The 23,973-nt window shown below is 39.8% G+C and overlaps 1 protein-coding gene across 4 annotated transcripts in view; it reads right to left on the bottom strand.

The window, feature by feature from the left end:
- The window catches only part of APP (amyloid beta precursor protein), a 222,601-nt gene that overhangs the window by 71,268 nt on the left and 127,360 nt on the right, over positions 1–23,973 (bottom strand). For 2 of the 4 annotated variants that reach the window (XM_074600209.1, XM_074600200.1), the window contains exons 7-8: positions 15,271–15,438; positions 576–709 (exon numbers count right to left, since the gene is read on the bottom strand). In XM_074600209.1, coding sequence (XP_074456310.1) covers positions 576–709; positions 15,271–15,438 — 302 coding nt within the window. The remainder of the gene's footprint in view (positions 1–575; positions 710–15,270; positions 15,439–23,973) is intronic. The other 2 variants (XM_074600232.1, XM_074600221.1) reach the window with 1 other exon arrangement.

Genomic DNA, 23,973 nt, shown 5'->3' on the forward strand with positions numbered 1-23,973 from the left:
AAGAAAAGACTTGATTCAGTTAGATTTTGGTTCAGTTCAAAAGCACTAATTTTTCTTCTTTTCTTCATCTTTAAATGCATTTCATGTTACCTTGGGGCTCAAGACCATTAGATGAACATATGTAATCTTATGTTACCCCAGGGCACGGCCGCGTATGTGTACACACAGAGAACTAAGCTAACCACAAGCAATCATCTCCCTTAGCTGCTGCAAAGGAAGGACGACTAATACAGCGGTCAAGTTCTTTACTCAGAAAGAAGAATTATCTCACAAACCAAACATTCTTCCACAAAGATGAGAGCAATTTTTAACAGACTTTTTTTTTTTTTTTCCTTTTTTACACAAGCAACGGTAGTGACTTATGCTTGCAGCTGTGACCCAACCACAAATGTATTCCCCAGCCAGCTGAATTCTGAGACAGAGTCAGAAAGGCGGTAAATGGTATATTTACAGCATTGCAAATAGGCAGGGGTGCCAGCTGAAGCCTTGGGAAATGAGAAGATGAAGGATCCTGAGCATCTTATGACTTGACAGACAAATCTCACACACTTAGGTAGAAAGAAATCTCCCCTTACCTGAGACATCCTTTCACGATGCTTAGCTTCAAGTCTCTCCTTGGCTTTCTGGAAGTGGGCATGTTCGTTCTCATCTCCAGGTGTCTCCAAATATTTGTCAACAGCATCAGGAGTGCTAGCGGCTGTGGTAGGGACTGAGGTAAAATTTTGAGGCAGGGAGAGGGCAGAGAGGGGAAAGAAAAGGAAAAATTCTACTTTAGTACAGGTAAAATTTAGTCAGACTAAGCAATAAACATCTGTTCTAATTTCCATCGGAATAAAGCCATTAATTTAACCTCAGAAAGATATAAAAATGTGGGTTAGGTGGATATGTTACACATAGCAAACATACAAAAATATACAAAGATTTCCCCCTGTCCCATTTTGTAAATCAGGAGAAACTCTTCAGAGTGAGCAAAGCAACGTTATTCAAACAGGTTAGAAACTGCTGCCAAAGGAAAAATTCCAAGGAAAAACCAGCCCAGCAATGACTAGAGTACATAAGCCAGCAGAAAGCCCTTTGCAAAGTTACATGCTTTGTATATGAGTTTATTTTTAAAAGGTAAACTGTAAGACACGAGTGCCAATGCAAATACATTTTAAAGCACCTATGGACCCCGCAGTACCCTAATGAAATACCTCAAATCCTTCCCTTAGCGACAGTTTGGCCTCACAGATATTTACTTCATTTGTGAAAACTTTGATTAAGTAAACCCCTCACGGATGCTGGAAATAATCAGCAAGCTTGCACTAATTGCTAGCCATTCCTGTTGGATAACTAAACAATAACTCTCACACTGGTATTGGAAAGATTTGCATTTGGGGTAATTGAAGCAAAATGAGCAACAGTTCCTTCCCTATGCAGTGACATCCAACAACCCCCACACTAACTAGACTAACATTTCTGTGCTAGGGCCGTAACAGCAATTTTAAAAAAAATCACCTCCAATGACGATCAACTATTTTATTTCAACCATATCATCCCTAGGTATTTTATTATGCAATTAGTTTCATTCCCCTGCTCACATTTAGTTCAACAATTGCAAAGTTAGTTTAAAAATTCTGTCAAAGACAGACTGTACACATAGTTGCGCAGGACATTTTGTAAAATGCATTTGACTACATCTATTATAAAATTAACTTCACTTACAGAGCTAATACGTTTTAGTAGATAGACTAATACAGGTAGGAAACAATCCAGGAACCTCCCACACCCCAAACATCTCTCAATGTCTTCAACAAAAGCAAAGTTTAATCTGAAGATCAGACTGAGTAATAACAACCAATATTTATTTATGAATATTTCCCCCAAAGCAAGTTGAAATCTAAACACATCTATGTTAAATTATTAAAAAAAAAACCCTAAAAGCATCAGTTAGAAGTACGCGTTAGTCCCAATGAAATACATTCTCAAATTTCAAGAAAAATTTAAACCAAAATCCAACCTTTTCCTCCAGTTTTACCGTAGATGTATAAACCCAAAAGCAAAACAAACAAAACGCCCCAAAATGAATAGAAAGCCTTTGGATATGGCTGCATTTGAGGTATCTCCACATGTTCTCTGCAATAGGCATGAATGATTTTGGCTGCTGTTGGCATAAATTGCACAATGGATTTTTAAGTTACTCACTGGATCAATGGAAAGGCCTTGCTTGTCTCAAACCAAAAAAAAATAAATTTACGAACAGCCAAAAATAAACCAATTGAGAAGTCATAGGCAGTACAAATTATCAGTCCTTCCACCATTTTTAGATTTGTTTCATAAATATTTAATTACAAGTTTACATTTTGTAAAATTGTAAATTTTATTACTGAAGTACCGTAACAATCAAACAGGAACAAATAAGCTTCTTGACGAGCCACAAAAAAACCCAAAAATAGAATGCAACTCTTAATATTTTCAGGGGTTACTCTCACAGCTTCAGACAATTTAAAGTCTCTGATACTGTTATAAAAGCACAAAAAAAAAAAAAAGAAAAATCTATCTTTTTAAACGCTTAACACCCCAACACCCCATCTTCAATGATAACGTGCTTTGTGGTGGAGTGCAGTGCTGGCTGCCAGAAAGGCTACAACCAGTATACGCAAATTCCAAAAACAAATCACCCAAAGCTCAGGCTGAGTGAAAACATTTCTGTAATGCTCAGAAGTATTTCTAAATATCTTTGCCTTTTAATCTCTCAAGCACCGAATTAATTTAATCTTTATCTTTCCTGAAGCTGCAGTTAACTATAGTACATTTTAATTCCATTTAGAAAATGAAAAGAAAATTTTATTTCAAAGCAGGAAGAAATTGAAGAGTGTCAGAGTGAGCAAAGGCCAACCCTTCTGGGCTCCCTGTTTCCTGACAGGGGTTCACCAAACACCCCCAGGCAAGAGCAGTAAATACACTTTTGCAATGTTTAACTAGCCTTGCTGGATCTTCCTTCCACGCTCTCATTTTATTTTTTTTTCGCCACTTCAAAACTTGCATGAGATTCAACACGCACAATCTGGCGTGGCAATGAGTTCCACGGTTTAACCGGCCCCGTGTGAAGAGGCTGCCCCTCTGCCCACCACCCTCCATCGCTGTCTCTGCGGGACACAGAAGGGTTTGGCGACAGAAGATCTGATGGGCAAGAGCTCTAGTGCATTCGTCGTCCTTCTCCATCTTTTATAGCTTTTTTTTTTTTTAACTGAACTTAAGTCTGTACAAATGTGAGTGGAAAGAAGTGACAATCTAAATAACCGTCCAATAAATTATGCAAATTTAACCTTTAATTTATTGAAAAGGAAGAAAGGTCACCAGCATTTGCACTGAGATCAGTTAAGCCACCTGTACATTCAAGGTCGGATTTTCAAAAGCTCCCGGCTCACACACGAAGCCTTTATGGCCTGGATTTTTGGGTGATATGCTGACTTCCCACCGGGATGCTTGCTGGTGCGCTTCTGAACAGGTGAGAGTAGCGCCTGGTGCCTAGGATGTCATAGCACCCAGCCCTCTCCAAAAGCTGTGCAAAATCAAATCGAACAAAGACCGGGCATTAAACACCACGGACCTGGATGCCTGAGACAGCCAGGCTGTGCCTAGGAGAAAGGGGAAAAGGATGCGGGCAGTACATTGATGTCCGACCGCAACCTGCTCTCTCAAGCTAACGCTGAAGGGGGTAATGCTAATGAAGAGCAATACTGCGTAGGAGGAGAAAGCCACTAGCCCTGACCTTGTGCAAAAGGCCGATGTAACAGCACACGTGGCTCTCCATTATGCGCTCCCAAAAAGAAAGCGGGTTTGGAAACGGGCATGTGGGCTGATGGGAGCTTGGGGGACCCGTCTCACAGTAAGAAGCTCCATCAAGTGACACTCAGCCACCAGGGAGTGGACTACTAATTTGATCCAGAAAATCTCTACTGAGAAAAGATTTCTGACAACAGCTTTACCGGAAAGAAGCAATTGAGGTTTGATGGTTGGAAACCGAAGGTAGGCAGAAATAAGGCTGGAAATCCAGACCAGAAATAAGCCACCCACTTTCAGTATTTAAGTGCAATTAAGTATTTAAACAACTTATGCAAAGATATGTTGATTCACCCAAAAGCATCCTTGAAAACATCCTGCTTCAGCATCTCCTTCTGAAACCCGTCCAGTGAATAGGCACAAAAGCAAGGGCTAAAAACAGGTGTTTTCTCCCTCCCTGCTTGCAAGTGGCACCGGTCCATGCCCAGCATACTTCGGAGCAGGTCGAGCTTGCACAAAGCCATCTGTAATGACCCAGCCTGCCAACCGCTCCTGGAACATTTATTCAGCCGCTGGTGGTCACAGAGACCAACCAACGTACCAACACCGACCACATCTCACCCTGCAAACAGAGACATGGTTTAAACTCTTAAAGAATAGGGATAATTTTCATTAAGAAGAAGTTCGGGCATATGTTTATGAAAATCCTAAAAGGTGAGATGAAGTGGTCATATACGTTTTCGCTTTCTGTTATAACCGCGATTCAGAAGCAATCTTTTTTATGAGTGGTAGGCTATTCAGGTAATTTGAAATCAGAAATGTTTCTCTGATAAAAAACAACGAGTCTGCTTAAAAACAAATAACCATACAAGATTTTGCTTCCTGTATTTACAAAGCCTGCAAATGACTGTGACAACTTCTCCATCCAGTATTAAAAGAAAAACAAAACAAAACATAATTATCAACAGTATGTTAAAAAACCCTTATGATTCCAACATAACAATAACCAACAGCCTACACTCCCTGTCCCCCCCCCGCCCCCTGCGGAAAAAAAAAAAAGAGACTTACAAAAACACTGAGCCTCTCCCTTCTTCTACATAAAGCAGAAACATTCTAAAATTTCTTCACAGCTGATGGCACCTATCCTTTGCACTCCAATACATTTGGGAACTTTATTTCTAGAGATGTATTGCATGCTTTCTCATAGTAAATTGGGAACATGTGGTCAGACATCAGTTAAATGTGAGGATTCCTTAAAAATCTGCAGCCTGATCTCATTTTTTGACCACATCTGCTCTTAGAAGTAGGTTTCATTTTCTATGCATTGCTTGTTTTATAAGGTAACCCATTCTACTACTGCATGAAAACTGATCAAAAAGTGTGTGTTGACAGGTGTGGAAGAAATGCAGTAACAGATGACATTTTCTTCACATTTGCACTCATTTTACCTGTCAATTCCCAAACACATTTTTTTTTTTCCTATTAGACTTTAAAATCCTAACCTTCCTGGAGACACAGGTTCAATAATACAGCCAAATTGTGCTCTATACATTTTTCTATTTAACAACAATCCTTATGAATCAGAAGACCAGAAGCAGAATAAAAAAAAAAAAAAAGGCAAGAAAAATGCAACAATATGCTGTTTTACTCTTTCACACAAAATAAATAATCCATATCAGCCTCTCCAGTGAAAGAAAGAAAGAACAGTCACTCACCAACCTCATATGAAGTGAAAGGATTAGTAGATGTCCCTTTTCTAAATGCCATCGGCTGTTGCATATAAGATGGAAACCATTTGAAAGGAGAGCATTACCCAACTACAATGTAGTTTTCAGTGGATGCATTCATTGCCTCTGAATTCCACATACGCAACTGCCTCATTAATGAAGGATTAAGATCAAAGCTTTCAGTTGTTGACTAAGATCGCAACTAATTATACCACCTCCGACAATCACAAGGGCGTGTGGAATATCTTTCGCAAGAAGGGTTTCTATTATTGCTATTGCTACCTTATGAAACGAGCTGTTTTTACAAGACGGTATCCCCATTCTTTTGAGAATAAACTACTCTGTTTACAGCAGGGTGGCAAAACCAATGAACAGAACCTAAACAACAGGGAAGGAAAATAACGATTACCTTTTTATTACAAAACACAAATTACCAACTGAATGCTACAAGACAAATAAAGGCTGGGAAAGGTTTATCTAAGATTGTAGAAAATTACCATTATTTTAAATGTAGGGAAAAGGATGTACCAGGATGAGTTTTTACATAATTAAGTTATATTAAACTTAACAGCTTCTTACATGGAGAAAAGTGTGTGCCAAAATGGTATGCTTTCTAGGAGAGACTAATTCTGGGGCACAGAACAGTAAGTCTATTTACATACTATATATAAATTATAATCCACTGCATTATTGAGACAACTATTCCGATTTTTAGCATTGTAAGCTGGGGGACCAGCAGGTAAAGTGCCATTCCTTTTCACTTTTAACTACTTTCTCTTCATACACACTGTCACCAAGATCACTTTCTGAACCCTGTCTACAATTAAAGAATAAAGGGAGGGCAGAGTTCCTCCCACAGCCAACAGAGACCTTGTGAGAATGACAAGCAGACCTATTGCCAGTTTCAGCGTTTTACCTGTAAGCGGCAGGCGGCTGCTGCTGGTTTATTTTTAGGGTTTTTGGGGGGCAAATAGACAGTACTGCTGTGCTCCGAGGGTTGACATCACCCCTGGACTGGCAGGAGTTCTGGGAGCCCGATCTTCTGCCTCGTGGCTCATCAGCACGTCTCCCTGCCTGGAAGGTAACGGCAGAGCAGTGAACTGTGCTGACCATCATGAGAGCCTGGTACTCCTGTCCTTCAGGCCACTCAGCTCCAGCTGCCCATTTTTTAAATTTTCAGCAAAGATGCTCGATAATCTGAACTCCCATTAAGTTACCCATTGATGTTAAGGCTCATCCATTTCAACTACAGATTTATCACTCAGCCTGCTCACATAAGCATTCAGCTGCGTTATATTTATCTTGCACATTTGCTTTATCCTCATTTTCTTTTACAATTACGACAGCAAAAAGTCTTCAAAAGTAAAGCGTTCTTCATAAAAAACAAGGCTTTCTGACTACAATGGTGGGGACTCGGAAAGCACAAAACATGGACTAACAGACTAGATAAAAAAAATATATTCGTCTGTCAGGAAGCCACAAGTGCACATTGGTACCGAAATAAGAAAAAAAGTCCCCCTCTAACAGTAGTGGATGTACGCTCAGGGACCACATCTGAAGCAGTAAAAAGAATCATCAGTTCTGAGACTTGACTTCTCCACCTTCCATTTCAAGCTGCCTCTTAGCTTCCAAAATTTTGTTAAATTAGATGAACGTTCCTAAAGCGGATTAGAAAGCACATGGTTTAAAAATGTCCAGTAGTTTAATTGAAAGAGATTACAGGCACAGGTGACATGAAGAGAGTTAACACATGAAAGAGAACCCACTGTTCCAGAGGGATGCTCTTTCCTTTTTTAACAGTTGGGTTATCTCATTGGTTTTATTACTCATCAAGTCTAAACTACTTTGTCATAAAAGTCTGTGTATAGTTTATGTAATATTTCACAACTTGCACTAGTATTCAAAGGATAATTACAGGTCAACGCAGCAACCTTGGCCTGAAAATACAATTGAGTGCATTGAGATAGAGAAATCACATGTTTAAGTTACATTCCTTCTTGAACTTTACTTTGCGAAGACTGATCCTATCTTCCTTTGATATGTTATCATTTAAATAGTTGGTATGGCATCAAAACAATAGGCAGCTTGAAAGAGAGTTCAGTGAAATCCCTCACAGAGACTTCTTGGAGGGACAAATAAAAAATAATACCATAAATCTATTATTCCTCATCTATTGTCTTACTAATGTCGATACTTGCCACCTAAGCTAGGTTTAAGTTAATTTTTCTCATACAAGAATCCTTCCGTGTAAGAGCTTCAAGATACATTGCCTATCCATGCCCAGCCAGAACTTGGCAGTCACGCTTTCACTGCATCTCCGTGAATGCACCTTCCTTTTCACCAGCCCTGACAAATGCAATTTTTGCCTTGCTCGTATCCATTCGTCACTCATCTCAGACATTAATTGCTCAGATTCCCTCCCAGCCTCCCAGCCCCCCAAGTTCTGTGACTCCTCTCATGCATGGGAGGAGGTCCCCAAAGCAAACTTTCCTCAAGCATCTTTCCAATACTCCGTGCTTCAAGGTCACTGTCTTCGATTTGTCACCATAAATTTAAACATTTATTAAGGAGAAAAAAACCTATTAAATTCTTCACGTGATACATCAAATGAGATTGCTGTGAACACATACAAGGCAGACGTATTCTCCTGAACATGCCTTTTGCCAAGGTTGTAAACAAGAGTCATCAAGTTCCACAGCATAAAAAAAAAGAGAACTGTGGTTAGACCCAACAAAACAAGTTGCAGCAAAACCAGTGTCTACAATAATACACTACATTAATAAAATTCCCAGTGCTTGAAATTATCAGTAGTCTAAATCTTGTATATGGCAACAGTTGCATCATTTCCTTTTTGAATCCTAATCTTTACCCAATAGTTTTTTAAAAAGACCCAGTCCAACTCTGGCTCCACGTGTGGTTCAAGGGTGAAATACAGTGCAAATTTATATATTTCTGTGGAAACAGAAAGTAGTCACTTGCGTCCACTAAAGGTGGTAGTCAAAATTAACAATTTAAACAGATTATATTAGAATTCATCCCACTACAGTTCCTAGGCACTGAATGGTAAGTGTCAAGCACTCACAATTAACGAAGAATGGCAAAAATATGTTTTCCTTAAGATTTCATCTACATGATTCGAAATTGGCCTCAACTTCACCAAGACACATCATTCAGCTGAGTTTTCATGCCAGAGAAAATAAAACCCAGCAGATACAGGCAATTCATGCTGGAGATGGTGAAAGAGGGACACATTTAACTAAAGTTTTGAGAGGTAACATCCCCTTTACTGCTAATTTGGGAAGCAGTAAGACAATTGAATATAAAGAGCCTTTGTGATGAACCAGTAGGTTGGCCTAGCGTGACTGGCTTTATGTATTTGTAATAATTTGGTGGTTTTTATTCATTCAAATAAAAGACTTTGCATTTATTACGCGAAATGCTTCCTTGCAATATCACTACTTATAAAGGCAGATTTTTAGGATTTGAAATATTAGCACTAGACTTCTGTATTTTAAATTATACCTCCTGTAGTGCCATGACAAATTAGCATTGTAGCTATAGTTGCTGCGATGAATATTTTTCAGCACTAAGTGCATTGTCAAAAAAAACAAAAATACATTCCTGGCATGAAGCAACTTGCCAGCTCTGCTGCTTTTATAGATAGAGGCCTGCCAACTCCCCCGTAAACCTCATGAGCAGCAAAAGGGCAGTATCCCCTAATCCACACGAACGTGCTCTAGACGTGGTCTGCTTTCTGTCTTTGAGCCTCCTACCGGGCCTCAGGCTCAAGCAGCCTCTGAAGCTGTACAGATAAAACGAGCAATCACTCAGTAAACAGGACAAAGGATTAAAATGTGCTACCCAATTAAAAATTGTGTATATTTTACCATTTTGCTTACAGGAATGCACTGCAGCTCTTTAACGCCTTAGACACGCTCTGGAGGTTGGCATGCCAAGTTTAGCCGCCAAAACATATTACTTCCCGCTAACTAGGGAGATTGCAAGATCCCAAACAAGTAATGAATGGATAAAGGAAATTCCTGACAACAGGAGTATCATCTTATAAGTCTTTGCTGTTAAAAGGTATGGATTGTTATTTGCAGTACCTCCGAAGAGAAATTCAACTGGACACTGCAAAATGCCAGAGGTCGGGAATTTTTCCCTCACTTAAGAGCATGAATTGGGAACACGATCAGACCGATTTCATCAATTATCAGGGACAGACTGATACTAAAATGTAGGCAAGCTGAAGCTAGCCTATATGAAAAGCAGTAAGAGTGGATCCCACATATTAGTCTTAGTCTTGTCTATGTTCAAGAGTATGTAAAATTCCATGTATACTATGAAATTCTAGCTTTTAGAGTGTCTCTTTTCTTATCTTCCATTTGAAATTAAAATAAAGTATCTGTCCCTTAAAAATCACCAAGAGTTTTAGCAAGTTTCTAAGTTTACAAAATTTAGCCTAGAGAATAAATACTATTCTACCTAAATTCACCCCAAATCTGTGATCGTGCACTAAAATGATCAAAAATAAAACAATGCGTGTTGACATTTCAACTCATTACTACGTTTCAGGGTTTATGCAAGGCAGGAAGGAACTGACAACACTGAACTCTGTTGTTTCCCTCTGACATTAGCCATAGGAATTCAGTGCAATGATAAAACCCCCTATTTCACAAAAGGTAATTTTAACGATATGTCAAAGTTTTCAGAATCTGACTGTGCCACCAGAGTACAGTTCACTCTCGCTTTAGATGCAGACCAAATGAAAACACGGCGGCACAAATTCCACTGTGCTCTGAACACACCACACTGTGGCTGCAGGAGCTGCTGGGAGAGCTGTCTCCTGTGCAACAGCTGACAAATGAAGCACATTTAAGAAAACAAATTTGTCCAGCTCTGAAGCTCCTTTGGTCCCCAAGTTAAGACATAAACGTTAACATAATTTCAAAATAGCACTTATTAAAAAATGTTTCCTATAGCTTTAAGGATGTTTAACAAGCTACAATTAAGAGACAAGTGAAAAAATCATACAATAGATTTTTTGTATGACAAGACTGAAATCATTCCTTCGATAACAGCAATTTATCATCTTCTGCTTATTCTTGTCCATTCTGAGGTCATTAAATCTGAATTAACTGCCCGATAGATCCTAATAACTTCAAAGGAGCCATTATGGCCAGTCACGCAGTAGAAGTTTGAGTCCTTATACTGAATAGAACCTGCAGACAGTATTGAACATCCTTATTAAAAAACAATTGAGAGAAAGCATGTGGTCTGGCAGGCTGAAGGAATTGGTATCGAGATCCTCAAAGCTTTCTACTTCTAGGGCAATTATATATCAGTTCCTGTGCAGGTGGGTGATGAATGAAAAAATGTGACAGTAGTAGCTCCTACTCAACAGACAAATCATTTTTGTAAGACCTCAGAGCATCAGTCAAATTCACTGATAGCAGAGAAAGTCTAAGGCTCTGCATGACAGGAGAGACCCACCTTTTCAGATCAAGGTGAAAAGACTTCAGCAAGGAAGCAGAATAAAACATGATTTTTATTTTTTTTTTTCTGTAGACAATATATTCAGGATATTAGTATTCATGCTTTCAGTATTTATAGCATATGAGTCCTTGTGACAACAGAACATCCTCAGGTTTCGGTTCAATTTCAACATGTTATGAGGAAAATAAACTCACATCCCACCCTTTCATCCTTTGCCCACTATACAAGAGAAACCAAATCACTATCCACTGTTTCATATTCCTCTCTGCAAAATCAGTCTAGTTTATCCTGCACAACAGACTACAACTAGACAAAGGAAAGATGTGTTTTTAGCGTCCGTCTTGTGTCCTGTCTAAGAGAGGCTCACTGGGTTTTTACAGGACACGAGGGAGCAACAAAAACGTGACCATTGAAGAGAAAAGGAATAAATAATGGAACGGAATAAATAAATAAGCATTAATACAGAGAGACACAGATGGGCAAAGATCAAACAGAAAGATTAAGTTAAAGGTCCCAGAGAGGAAAAAACAAACCCAAGCAGGACAGAAAAGGGGTGGCCTAGATGGGAACTCTTCTCCACTGCTTTTTTTCTTTCATTTCATAGGAGGACTGGAGTGGTGGTGGCATTTGCCTGATCCAAAGCTTGCTATAGGCACATGAAAACCCTCTTTCAGCAATGCTGGATCAGTTCCAAAGACAAGATCTCACTTAGGTGCTGAAATGTATGGTATTCAGCACTTCTAATAATTTTCATGATCATTTCAACTCAGCAAAATGATGAAGAATAAGGAGAAGCAGTACGGCAATACTGAAACAGCAGACAAAGCCAGAGGAAAACAAAGTATTTTAGGAACAGAAATACGAATTGTGTAGATCAGAGCATGGAACACAAAAAGATATCTAAAGTAGCTTGGAAAGTGTACCCTGTAGACTCAAACATCAGAGAAACTGCTTAAGAAGATCAGGAAGAAGTCCTCTGTGAGAGCTACTTTAAAAAACAAACCTGCTCTATTTTTCCTCATTGCCAGTTGTGCAAGTGAAGCCATGCAGTTCAAGTACTCAACATAACTCCATCTTCCTTAAAGACAAAATTATCCAAAATTGGAAATTCCAAAGTAAACCAAGATACCTATGAAAAGAACACTAATGGCAATGCTTTTGGCATTGTTTTGTTGAATTAAACCCAAGAGAAAAACCAAACCACCAAATTCCACATGATAAAAAGGAATCACCTGGGCTCACCTGAATATCCTAATGGATATGCTACATAGCAAATTTAGACTTGTTTCTGATTTCACATGCTGCGTAAGAAATGCCAGTCTTGGAAGAGAAGATCATTTATCCTCCCAAACAGCACAAGCACAGACTGAACAACTTCTGCTGCCAAGAGATAAGTTTGAAGAAGGACTACAATCTAATTTCCAAGTTGCATTCAATCTATAATATTCTTTTTTTAAGATCATGGCCGAGGTCACCCCTTGTAGCAGAAGATTTCCTGCAGAAAGATCACTAGGTTGTTGGGAAGTGTAATACAGTAAACTCTGCTGGCTTGCTATTACAAGCAGTTGGTGCTACACATTTCACCTCCAACCTGTGTATGAAAGGTAACGCCACTGCATTATCAATGTGACAAATCAGAGCCTCATCCCTACAAGTTTTACTCTTTAAGAATAGTTCTCATGAAGTCTGTTTGGTGATGTGCCTGCTCTTTTAGTCAGCAACACCCTTCCCCCTCTGTAATAATTTTGCAGCACCAGGAAAGCCAGAAATGAAACTCTCACATTTGAAGTGCTGTGTGAGTAACTACAGCTCTGCATGCAAGATGCGCAATGTCAGGAGATGTCTGAGCCTGCACAGTCCCACTGCAGAATTTGGACGGAGAAAGAAATGCATCCATGTGGCTCAACTTGAAGGGCAGGAGCCAAAACAAACCTGTAAATCTGGACCTTTAACAAAACTGCAATCTTGCAAGAGTAAAGACCTACTACAAGACCTCATTTATGCTGTTGTCCAGTGTTCACAGAAATATTCTAGATTTTTTAGTAATACCAACAAAGGCAGTAATAATTCTTAATCCCTACCAGGTATGTGAAAAGGATCACTTTTTCCAACAAGAACCAGTGTATGTGGCTTTTAGAAACTCTTCTACTGACCTTAAAAATAAAACGGCACAGCACAAAAAGCCAATCGCTATTTTTCATTCAATCCTACCTTGTTGGACATGAAGCGTAAGGATGAAGTCCACACCACCCTTTTTTTAAAACTTCTGGGGAAAGGAACAGGTACTGTCACAAGAGGTGTACTATCAGAGGCAGGTGACTTTCATTTGCTTCTTATAGACCAAGGCAAACGACTGAAGTATCCAAAGCTCTGTGCAGGTGAATCCTGTTCAGTCCCATTGTTCTTCCCTTGCTGACTGGGATTACTTCCAGATGCAAAGTAGCAAAAGGATCAGTTTCTCAGCTGTTTTCCACTGTTAGTTTTGACAGCCATCATCTTGTCTGGGATCCAATCACCACTTAAGCATGATACTCACCCGATGTGCGACTGAAAAGGGTAATCACCCTTTACAAATTCTCTGTTGGCCGTAACACTAAAGCATAAACACAGCCCCATCTCAGCTACTTGAAACTAAATTGAGAAAAGCTTAAGTGGCTTTTCTAGGGTTATTGTTCGACATCTCTCTCACTGCAGAGTTTTTTTTTCTATGCCTCAAACCTGCATGAGCCAGCTACCTTCAAGTTTAATTTTCTTTCCTCCTTCTATGTCTACAGTATCAACTGTTCATCAAGATCATATACCCTGCATTTTTCATTGCGTAAATGTTTCTTCTTTTAAAATTCTCTTTTTTTTCTACTAATGTCCTAATTTAACTCGTTACATAGTCCCAGTTTTTCTTGCCTGTCATAGGGCACGCAATCAGAGACAAACCACGTTTTGCATCTCTATAAACGTCTTACCTAACACAGAAACTTAATGGTTCCAAATGTCATTCCTTTAGCAAATATATTACAGACCTCCTTCCAATCTATTGCATAGCTCTTCTCTCTCTTCACTACATCTTCTGTCTTGTTGCAGAAGCTGACTGCTGTCCATGAGGTGTCCTCCTCACCAGCTTTGTGTAGCCTTTCTCCACATCCCTCCATGGAGCTTTGCCATGAACAGTTCTAAAAGATGCTGTGATGAAATGCAGCTGGAGCACCAGAGCAGCAACCCTGCCTCCCCGGCTGCTCTTGCTCCTGCTCCAATAAAATACAGGTCAGCTCCTCTGCTCCATGACACACATAGCACACCTTGATGCCTGTGTTAGTGGGCTTTTTTAAGCCTTCTAGCTATTTCAAATATTCTGAGGTGCGGTTTGGAAAATATTTTTACTAAAAGCAGTTCTAATGTGCTGCTTCTGTTCTGCTCCTCCTTGCCCTGTAAGCAGGCAGACAGTGAGATACATGCTCACTCTTTAACGTTTCAGATGTAAATGGCAGCCAATACTCTCCTGAGAGTATGTGCAGGCAAGGCAGATGGGAGGGGAGGGTACCAGAGGCTCCTCAACCATAACACAGCTGATAAAAACCCAGCGTCTGATGATCCATTACCCTGTGATGGAGAAAGCCATCCTTCTCAAACCAAAATCACAGTGTGAACACTCTTTCTTCATGGCAAATGATCATTAAAATAAACGCTGTGTTAAACAAAATATGAGGTGATTCACATCCATGTGCATCACGGCCCTCAGGGAAACCTAGAAATCAAATGTCATTTCTCCCCTTTTCATTGCAAACACACACACAAAGTATGCAATCACACTAAAAACAAACAAAAAGAAATTGGTTCTTCTGAGGCTGGAAATAAATATTCTGGTATTATAATGAAGCTTATATTGCTTTGATTTAAAAAAGTCAGAAATAATACATGAAAATAGACTGTACAAACAAACTATGAGCTATTTTTAAACTTACCTGAGGCTTCCCTAAAGTTTGTGTGTTTCCCTGCACATGCACTGTACATGCACACACAGACACGCAAAACGTCAGTACGCTTGGACAGAAAAATTAAGAGAAGGTGAGCGCGGAGGCCTCGTCTAAGGAAGTGTTAGGCTTTTAGCTACCTACTTGCAGACCCCCACCTACAGCACCAAGAAGTCACCCACCACCATGCCGGGTTAGCAAGAGGCTAGAGAGGATCTAGCGGAGGCGTTGGACAGACCGCGGTTGGGGGTTAGTGTGAGCCCAGTCCCGCTCCCGAGCAGTGGGAGGGTGGGAGGCAGGCGTGGAGGGGCACTTACTGACGCTGCCACAGACCGCCATGCAGTACTCCTCCGAGTCAAAGTTGTTCCGGTTCCCGCCGCAGCCGCCGTAAAAGAAGGGCGCGCACTTTCCTTCAGCCACGTCAAAGTACCAGCGGGAGATCATCGCGCGGCAGGGACCAGTCTCGGCTTGCTCAGAGCACACCTCTAGTCACAGGAGACCCGGAGGAACCACATTTAGCATGTCAATGGTATTTTGTCTCGGTTTCCTAATCAGGTGCCTCTCAATGTCCGCGTACGAGAGCGAGGAAGGAGACGCACCAAGGAGGTGTTTCGGGGAACGGGAAACCCTTTCCTAGAAAACCACCCCTGAAGAAGGCAGATTTTGAACTGACTCAGATCTGCGCCACGAAGTCTCCTTAGCCTGCCTACACTTCTATTTTTGTAGCTACTTTATCTGCACACACTGTGGGGTGTTGCTCCGAAACAGTCTCTCCAGCATGGTGGCAATGGTACAAGCGTGAGGTTTGGTCAGCTTCCAGGCCAGAGGGGTACAAACCCCCCACCCCAGCTCCTGCCCACAGCGCCTGCTCATGGCCCCCAGCAGACTCCCATCCGAGCAGCCCCCTCGGCACCTGTCCGGCAGGGGAACATCTGAAAGCAGAAGGTGCCACTTTTTTTTTGTTGCTGGGTTTTAGCTATACATCCCCTCCTTCCCCCCAGCTGAGAAGGTTTCCCAGGTTATACAAAAGAAAAAACAAAATAAAAATATGAGTTATAGAGGAGAACAAATTCTCTTCAGACACCTATTTATACATAGTCACTGCCAAAGAAACTCCCTCTTGCAAGCTGCCTGGCACAGGGTTTATAATTCATAGTTTGAGGGCTCACATATATAAAATTACTGCCATGGCTTTATCCCATCCATGGGAGAAAAATCTCATCCCCAGTGGATATATACAGGAAAAAATTAAAACGGTTTCTGTTTGTGTTCATTGTGAGCTGCCACAGTCTCTGCCTACATCCTGTAACACATGAAAACCTGAGGGAAGAACCAAACCACACAAATTAAAGGAAGACAAAGCAAATTCTGCCTGCAATTTGGAATTCAGCCAATTACACATGTAAACGTATAGCCCTTTACCAATAATGTTCCAAACAGACAAAACCAGTTTCAAATGTACATAACATTAAACACCAATACGCCCCTCATTTGCTTTCATCCCACGCACTGCATCGGCAGACAAACTGGTACGTTCAACTAGAGGCTTCTAAATTCTCTGCATATATTTGAATTTTGTGGAAGGCAGATCCCTAAGGGTTGAAAGGTACAAAGAAATATCAGTGCATTAGCAATATTAGTGCACCCCCCTCACGCTCATCACCTCTTAGGTGCTGGCTACGAAGAATCCAGCCTTTCAGTCTCTCTTGACCCATCACTTCACTCTCCCCAGGAGCACCGCTACTTATAAATAAATTTTATATTCAAATGTCTTTGGTAGTCAGTGTCTATCTACATTTCCTTAAATATGTAATTTAGGCATCAGTTTACATGTGTTTAACATATTCGTATACAGTAACTATAAATAATGTCAAGAATCAATTTCAGGGAGCATCCATTTGGTCTAAGAGAAACAGATCCACCTATGCAATCATCAAAGATGCACTGGAAATGTCACAGCTCTGTACCAAGCAATTAGGGGGAAAAGAAATATCAGGGGATGAAGGAATATTAGGGTTTTTTTACTCTAAGAAAAAACAAAGTAAGCGTATTTATTTGTAAAACACATTAACTACAATTGGTTGTATACTACCGTATGATTAATTATATACCACGTTTAGTATACAAGTGATTCTTCTGATTTACTTTAAAATAAAGTCTAGCCCCATCATCCAATTATACAGTCAAATCTTCACACAAAGGTAACTTTGCACAGCCTTGGAAGAGCTGCCACATGTCAATTAAAAATGAATAGCGACTCTTCACATTAAAGAGACACGCATCATCAAGAGAATTTTTGCTGACAGGAAATGTCATTTCAAAAACCACAAAGGTCTCAACAACTCAGTCTTGACGCTGGGCTAACCCACACAATCAGCGCCTTCTAGGTTTCCCTCAAGATATTATTTTTGCTATAAAGTCTGATTAATTTAATTTTGCACTGTTAAATGTCATCAGGGTGGGAACGGTTCACAGATTTAATCTGAAATTTCCTGTAGGTACCTCTTTCACAGAAACAGCAGCAGAGGCTTTTTTGCATGTGCAAAAGTGACAGTAACTGTCCATGGAATAAGCAATTCCAGTGATAACAAGGAATGGGCTCTTTGGAAACTGAAGTCATTCATACACATGAAGATACACTTGGACAAGCACGCAAGAAACCACAGGGTAGCACATTAAAAAGGACGAGCCTGAAGCACTGCAGCTCCATGTTGTGGCCAGGGACCTGCCTCCTGCCTGGCCTGTCATCTCCCACTAGGCTGGTGGTGACACCGCAAGGCAGTGGAGGGACATCCTTCCCTCCAGCCTGCACAGCTGACCGTACCGCTACTGGTGAGACCTAAATGGTAATTATTTCATCACAGAGAGAAATGGGCCACTGTGCAAACAGTTTATGACCTAAAAGAAGATAAACAAGAGAGGGGAAGAGTGCTCTGAGTTACTGTTTTATGATTGCTCTGTTTGAGGGAAGCACACGGTCCCGGCTAGGAAACTTCTTGCTGCTGTCCCCCTTTTCCCAGTGACACCATCACCATCCACCACCGCCTGTTCTGTGGAGGGCCAGAGTAGCATTTCTTCGCCCCTGCTTCGGGGTGAATGTGCATTTTTAAACCAGCTTCAATGCCTGGGAAATGGTCCCGTTGCTCCTATTGGTGGGCCAATTGCTCTTCTCATGCCTCTCCATATCCCCATTACTTGTCTTCATACAAAAAAGCCAGAACATCTGATCCTCAGCTGTACCACCGCAACTGAGAAGGTGGGGAAATGAAGTGCAAAAATGGGAAATTCAATAGGTTTTCTCGGGCTATTAATCCAAATACCATTTCCTCTTCCACTGCTACCGACTGTAGCAATTAATGCCTATGATGGATGAGCTACGGTATTTTCACAGATATTAGTGGCAGGCAGGTAGCATACACTGCTAAATGATTCATCAAAAAATTAAGAGCTGTCTTTGTTTCATATATTAATCTTGTTGCTGAAAACTGATTAGAAGGTGAGTTACTTTTTGCCACTGTATAATTCAATTTTACTTGACATCACAAATAATTTGTACCAAGTACATCAAGTATTATCGGTGAGCTTCACTTTAAGGAACTCGCTCACTCTTCTTCCTCCAAAGACACATTTTTGCCTTTGGCTTCATGACGCTGGATAAAATTAAAGAGGACGTGCCCCTGCCACAACCAGGGTTCATAAGCAGTCTAAATTATTTTTTCAGAGTTTTCACACCATCCTTCTTCAATAGTAAAATTTCTCCCACCTCCTCTGTGCCTTAAACCAAAGATTACAGTTGCCAAAAATCTCTCTCCGAAACCTTATATTTGGCAAATTATTTTTGAGATAATCAGCAAAGTATAATTCAACTTTCCTCGTTCTAAGATCCTTACAGTTATTCCAGCCTTCTGATGCAAAGAAGAGTTGTTTCTAACCAAGCAGGTAGGGCATTCCTTGAAGGACAGTGGTGTGGCAAAGCTTTTTTGATTTGCTTTTAAATTAATACTTAAAGTGGTATACTGAAAACAAATTCGTTACATTAAACATTGGTACTGACTCCATTGTTTTTCCTTTGAAAAACACAGGCTTCAGCATCCTAGGAAATACACAGTTTTCAAGTATGTGGACATTGATTTATAGTGGCTTTACAGAAAGTACTTCCATAAACACTCATTTAACAAAATGCTGTTAGTAGAGCTAATTAGAATTTATGTGCAAACATTTTAGATACTTTTGATGATCAGTTTTTATAAAGGCAAATATAGAATATGGTTCTGAATGACATTTTAGAATTTTTCATTACCATATAGATTGTTTTTTTCTGTTCCTTGAAGAAAACTCATTTTAAATCAAAGTGAAATTATAATTGCTTTATTTCATATATCTCAGCTCCATGCTTTTTTTCCCCACATGGGACTAACATTTACTCTGTGAACACCAACATTTTCAATTGAGGAATCTGAAATAAAATTTAAAGTTCTAAGGGGGGGAGGGAGGATTACAGCTACATGTACATACTTCTACCGCTGTAAACATCAAGGTTATTTGGTATTTTCTTCAGGATTAGAATTTATGTGATCATTAGAACTAAGGTCATTTAAATCCTGGCACAATCAGTTCCAAATGTTAAACCAGAAATGAAATTTGACGGGAATTTAAGAGGAAAAAAAAAAAAAAAAAAAGACAAACAGAAGAAGTTAGACTACCGTCTCCAGCCTGGCTTGGAAGTTGGGTCCTACGCTTAGTTTACACCTCTGAAAAACTTCTTTACCTTAATGTTATATTAGAAAGATACTATCATGTTGTCTTACAAACATTACAGGTTCTTTAATTTAGCCCTGGTAATGGAAAAAATAATATATTTATGGCTCTTTGTATACTACCAGCCCTTCAAGTTTGAAATTTATAATGTCATGTATATATAAACAAATCGTAGCGATGGTATGAACCAGCTTGCTAGCACTGGTATGTGTTTGCTTTGTCTGTGTTGCTGTCAGTTCAAACCGCGTATCATAATCAGGCCAGACTTGAACAACTGAAGCATTCAGCTGCTTAAGTATATGGGATCATAATCTTATATTTTACCATTTATATTTCACTAAAGAACAAAGCAATCCATTAACGCAAGAGAGGCCAAAGGAATAAACCTCTCAAATATATATCATGAGGCATAAGTTCCTCTTTATTGTGTGCTAGTATATATAATATTCCAGTTGGCGTAATTTTGGCTTCTGTGTCTTCAGGAACTGAGAGCTATAGTTTGAGGCTATTAATACACATGTATCTATATTGGTCTCAATTTTCAACTAGCTCAGAAAAATTAGACAAGTTAAAAAGTAAATGCACTCTGTCTTTTAGTTATACCATTTGTGTTCCAAAATGGCACAATACCGTTTTGCTCGATGATTTAATCAAAAGGGAATATTTAAACATAATTTCATTGAAACAAAACTTCCTCATTCTGAATATATGGTTAGAAGAGACAGCCAAATTTTAGTTTGAGTATTCAAAAATAAAAGCTAATTTCAGAAGAGATTTTTTGGAATTAAGAGAAGACAGCTGTGAAGCTGGCACATACTCTAGGAATAAAGTTGGTGTACAAGCTACACAATTGCTAAAATACTTTCTACAGAGAAAGTTAAAAGAATAAAGGAAAATTGTGAGTTCTAAATGCAATACTGAAGAACAGCTCTTCTAAAACTATTAAATATGCCCAAATTGTAATTTCCATCCTGCGCAATTAAGATTGAATTTCCCCCTTTAATGTTTATTCTTAAGCAACTGGAGGGGGGATATTTGGAATACAAAAAAAATTTGTAATTTTATACTTGAATACCAAGCCTTACGATTCTGAAGTGGGATGAAGATGCGAAAATACATTTTCTATTGTGCACAACAGAATTTGAACCAAGGTGCCATATAGTTACTTCCAATGGCCAGAACCCAAAACAAAAACATCAGCTTGATTTTAAATGTAGGTCAATAAAATGTCATTAATTTATGTATATTTAAAAAAAAAAAGGTATAGTTGCCACATAACATCGTGATTATGCTAACGTGGCAAGACAGGGAACAGGAGGATTAGCCCCAAAGTGCATTCCAGTCTTTTTACATAAATATTTAATTAATTATTACTTCAGTATAGTAAAATCACATTTTCTCTAGGGAAACTGATTCTCGGGGAATTTCTTCTGGCAGGATATATTTCAAATGAAACCTCTCTCCACCCTCTAACCTTATGTGAAACAATACTATTACTGTGTTTAGTATTTGAATACTTTTGCCCTTGACCCCAAATGGTAATAATATATTGCTTTTCCATCAACAAGATTAGTAGACCAAGAAAAAGATTCCTTCAAATTGCAACATATCTTGAAGTATTACATAATGGTTGAATAGCTGTGCTTTAAATTATAATATCCAATTAAAAGCTATCAGTTATTTTAATACAAATCCATTAGGTTAATTTTATCAGCTCTTGCTCATATGCTAGAGATGATAATTCTTAATAAAGATCTCATAATAAAAAAACAGCAGAGTTATCATAATGTGTACTTTTCATACTGCAACACATTGATGTTTTCTTAGTAGGGAATACAACTACACATTATCACTTTCCAACTAAAGCATACTGCATAGTCTTGAAGCAAATGAAGAACAAGCAACTACTACTTCAAAAGAAAGATACTAAACTTTCAAAGAAAGTGGGGCAAAGCTATTGAGGGCGAAAAAAGCCCAGTTAATCTAATATGTGCTACTACTATCATCCCAAAATTTACAGCTGATAGGTTTAGCAAGCAGGGTTAACCTCGTTTGCCATAGAATAGACGGTAGCTGTCACTGCATGAATTTAAAGTCTTTTAGGCACAAGTCTTCAGAACAAAAAACCCACGCTAGATCAATAACGCTAAGAGCTACCATATAAACATCAAGTTACTTTTCTCTTACTAGGAAACCAGCATATGGCCTCTCGCTTGCAACTCCAGATTGTAAACACAGTTAAAATGTCACGTCAAGCAGCACTGCTAAAATTCTTTCCTGTTTAAAGAAACCCAGCTGAATTAGAGAAAGCAAAACCAATTGCTAAAGGGCAACGCTATACGCCAGACGAGGCAGGTCAAGCTTACGCTGCTGAATCCCCCGCATCTGCTGATAGGTATGCGGAGAAGCTGCCAAGTGTTTTCTGCCAGGCTGCTGCGCTGACCCAGCTGCTCTCCTTTAAATGAGACCTGATTGACTGCCAGGTTGACAGGAAGCACTAAGCTGAAATTGCTGCTTCTTTGTTGTGTGCCAAGAGAGACTGATTTTTCTTGTCACCTGCTGGGCTGAAGGAGAGCGGAAACGAAATCACAAACAATTGCACGTGACGGGGAGAGCAGCGCTCCTGCTCGGTTCAGTCGCACGCTGGAAGAATCACCTGGAGCATGGATGCATTGGGAGCAGCTCTGCAACGCCCATGATGCTGCGACTATGACAGCAGAAAACAAACCGCTCCTCCACTTAAATCCTGGCCAGCAGAGAGTCACCTCCCTTACTCCATATAGACACAAAAGCTAAGAGCCGCAGTTTTCCTGCAGGGCTTCATAAAAGAGCCGCACTTTCTTCAGCACAAATTCTTCAGTGATAACATCTCCCCGTGATCAAAGGTGAAAAATGTCGACCTGACATTGATTTCACTCTTTGGATCCCTGCAACCTCTGACCCACGATCAGCTGGATTTAACATCTGAACTCCAGCAAGAGCATATCTGAAAGTCCGGGGTCTGCTGCCCTACTCTGTGTGAACTGAGAGTAAAGATGGTCCTTCACAAAAGGCAGGGAAGCGAATACTGGCATGTTACCGTGCTAGGAAAAATTGATTCACATTTCTGAATAAACACTATATCTTATAAGAATATGGTTGCTGTAGAAGCTTAACAAAAAAAAAAAGAAAAAAAAAAAACCTTTCTCTTGCCAATGACCTCTCTCATTCTCTAGGCAAGATTAACTTGCTTTTCACTGGAAATAAGTTTGCAAGTAGTTCTGCTATTGCTATTTTAATCACAATTCACTAAAATATGCACAGAAATAAAATTGCCTGAAAAATTGATTCTACAATAGCGCAAGTGTCTTTAAAAGTAAAACACTACATTTATGCTTTTCCATTATTTATGGTTGACAGCAATCATTCCATTGATTTGGGGGAGAAAGGGCTCAGTACCAGTGCACAATTAGATCCTAATTTATGGTTTTAGAACAGCTGCCCTTTGTTGATTTCATATATGAAAAGCAACTCCTCTCAGATTGGACAGACCCACTCTCTGCTCCGTAATGCTAATGACATAATATTAGTTATAGCTTCATAAAGCATACATAAAACTGGCTGTAAAGTTTCTGTGAAGAGCATCCTAGGATACACTTTATGAACTGCGCCGAGTAACGCTCAGGAAAAGTAGCCTGAACAGAGCTCACGCCCATGAGAACGAAGCTCTGACACTTAACCCCATCTGGAAGGGCTTTCAAGGTGTCTCCATAGGATGGACCACTTCTTAACATGTATGTTGTCTATGAGGTGCCTCTGCCTCTTTCATTTGCACTGACATCAACAAACATTTCTATTTGCAACAGCAAGACAACAGCAGATGCCCACCACAGAAGTTCCTATGCTGGATCTTCTGGCCACATCAGGAGGACAGGGGCCCTGTAAGAAGCCTTCTCTCAAGTGCAGCAAGGGAAGCAGAAACAAGGGCCAAGGCTCTAAGTTATTCTACACTTCTACATTTACGTTTCTACTAAGCATTATCCCTAGTGCAGCTCTGTCAGATACCAGTTACACACATTCAGGGCCAGTCTCTGCACCCTCTGTGCCCCAGAAGGGACAGAGGTCAGAAAGCCCAAAGGGCTGTGGCAGAACTCCACTTAAAACCTGTATTGCTAACAGATTGCCCCCACCTCACCTGCAGCAACACATATTTCACTCACAGTCACCCAAGGTGGCAAATTTTAGACCCGGGAAAAACAGGACAATAGCGTTTTATTATCAGC

This window comes from Larus michahellis, chromosome 1 (genome assembly GCF_964199755.1).
Source record: "Larus michahellis chromosome 1, bLarMic1.1, whole genome shotgun sequence".
Taxonomy (NCBI): domain Eukaryota; kingdom Metazoa; phylum Chordata; class Aves; order Charadriiformes; family Laridae; genus Larus; species Larus michahellis.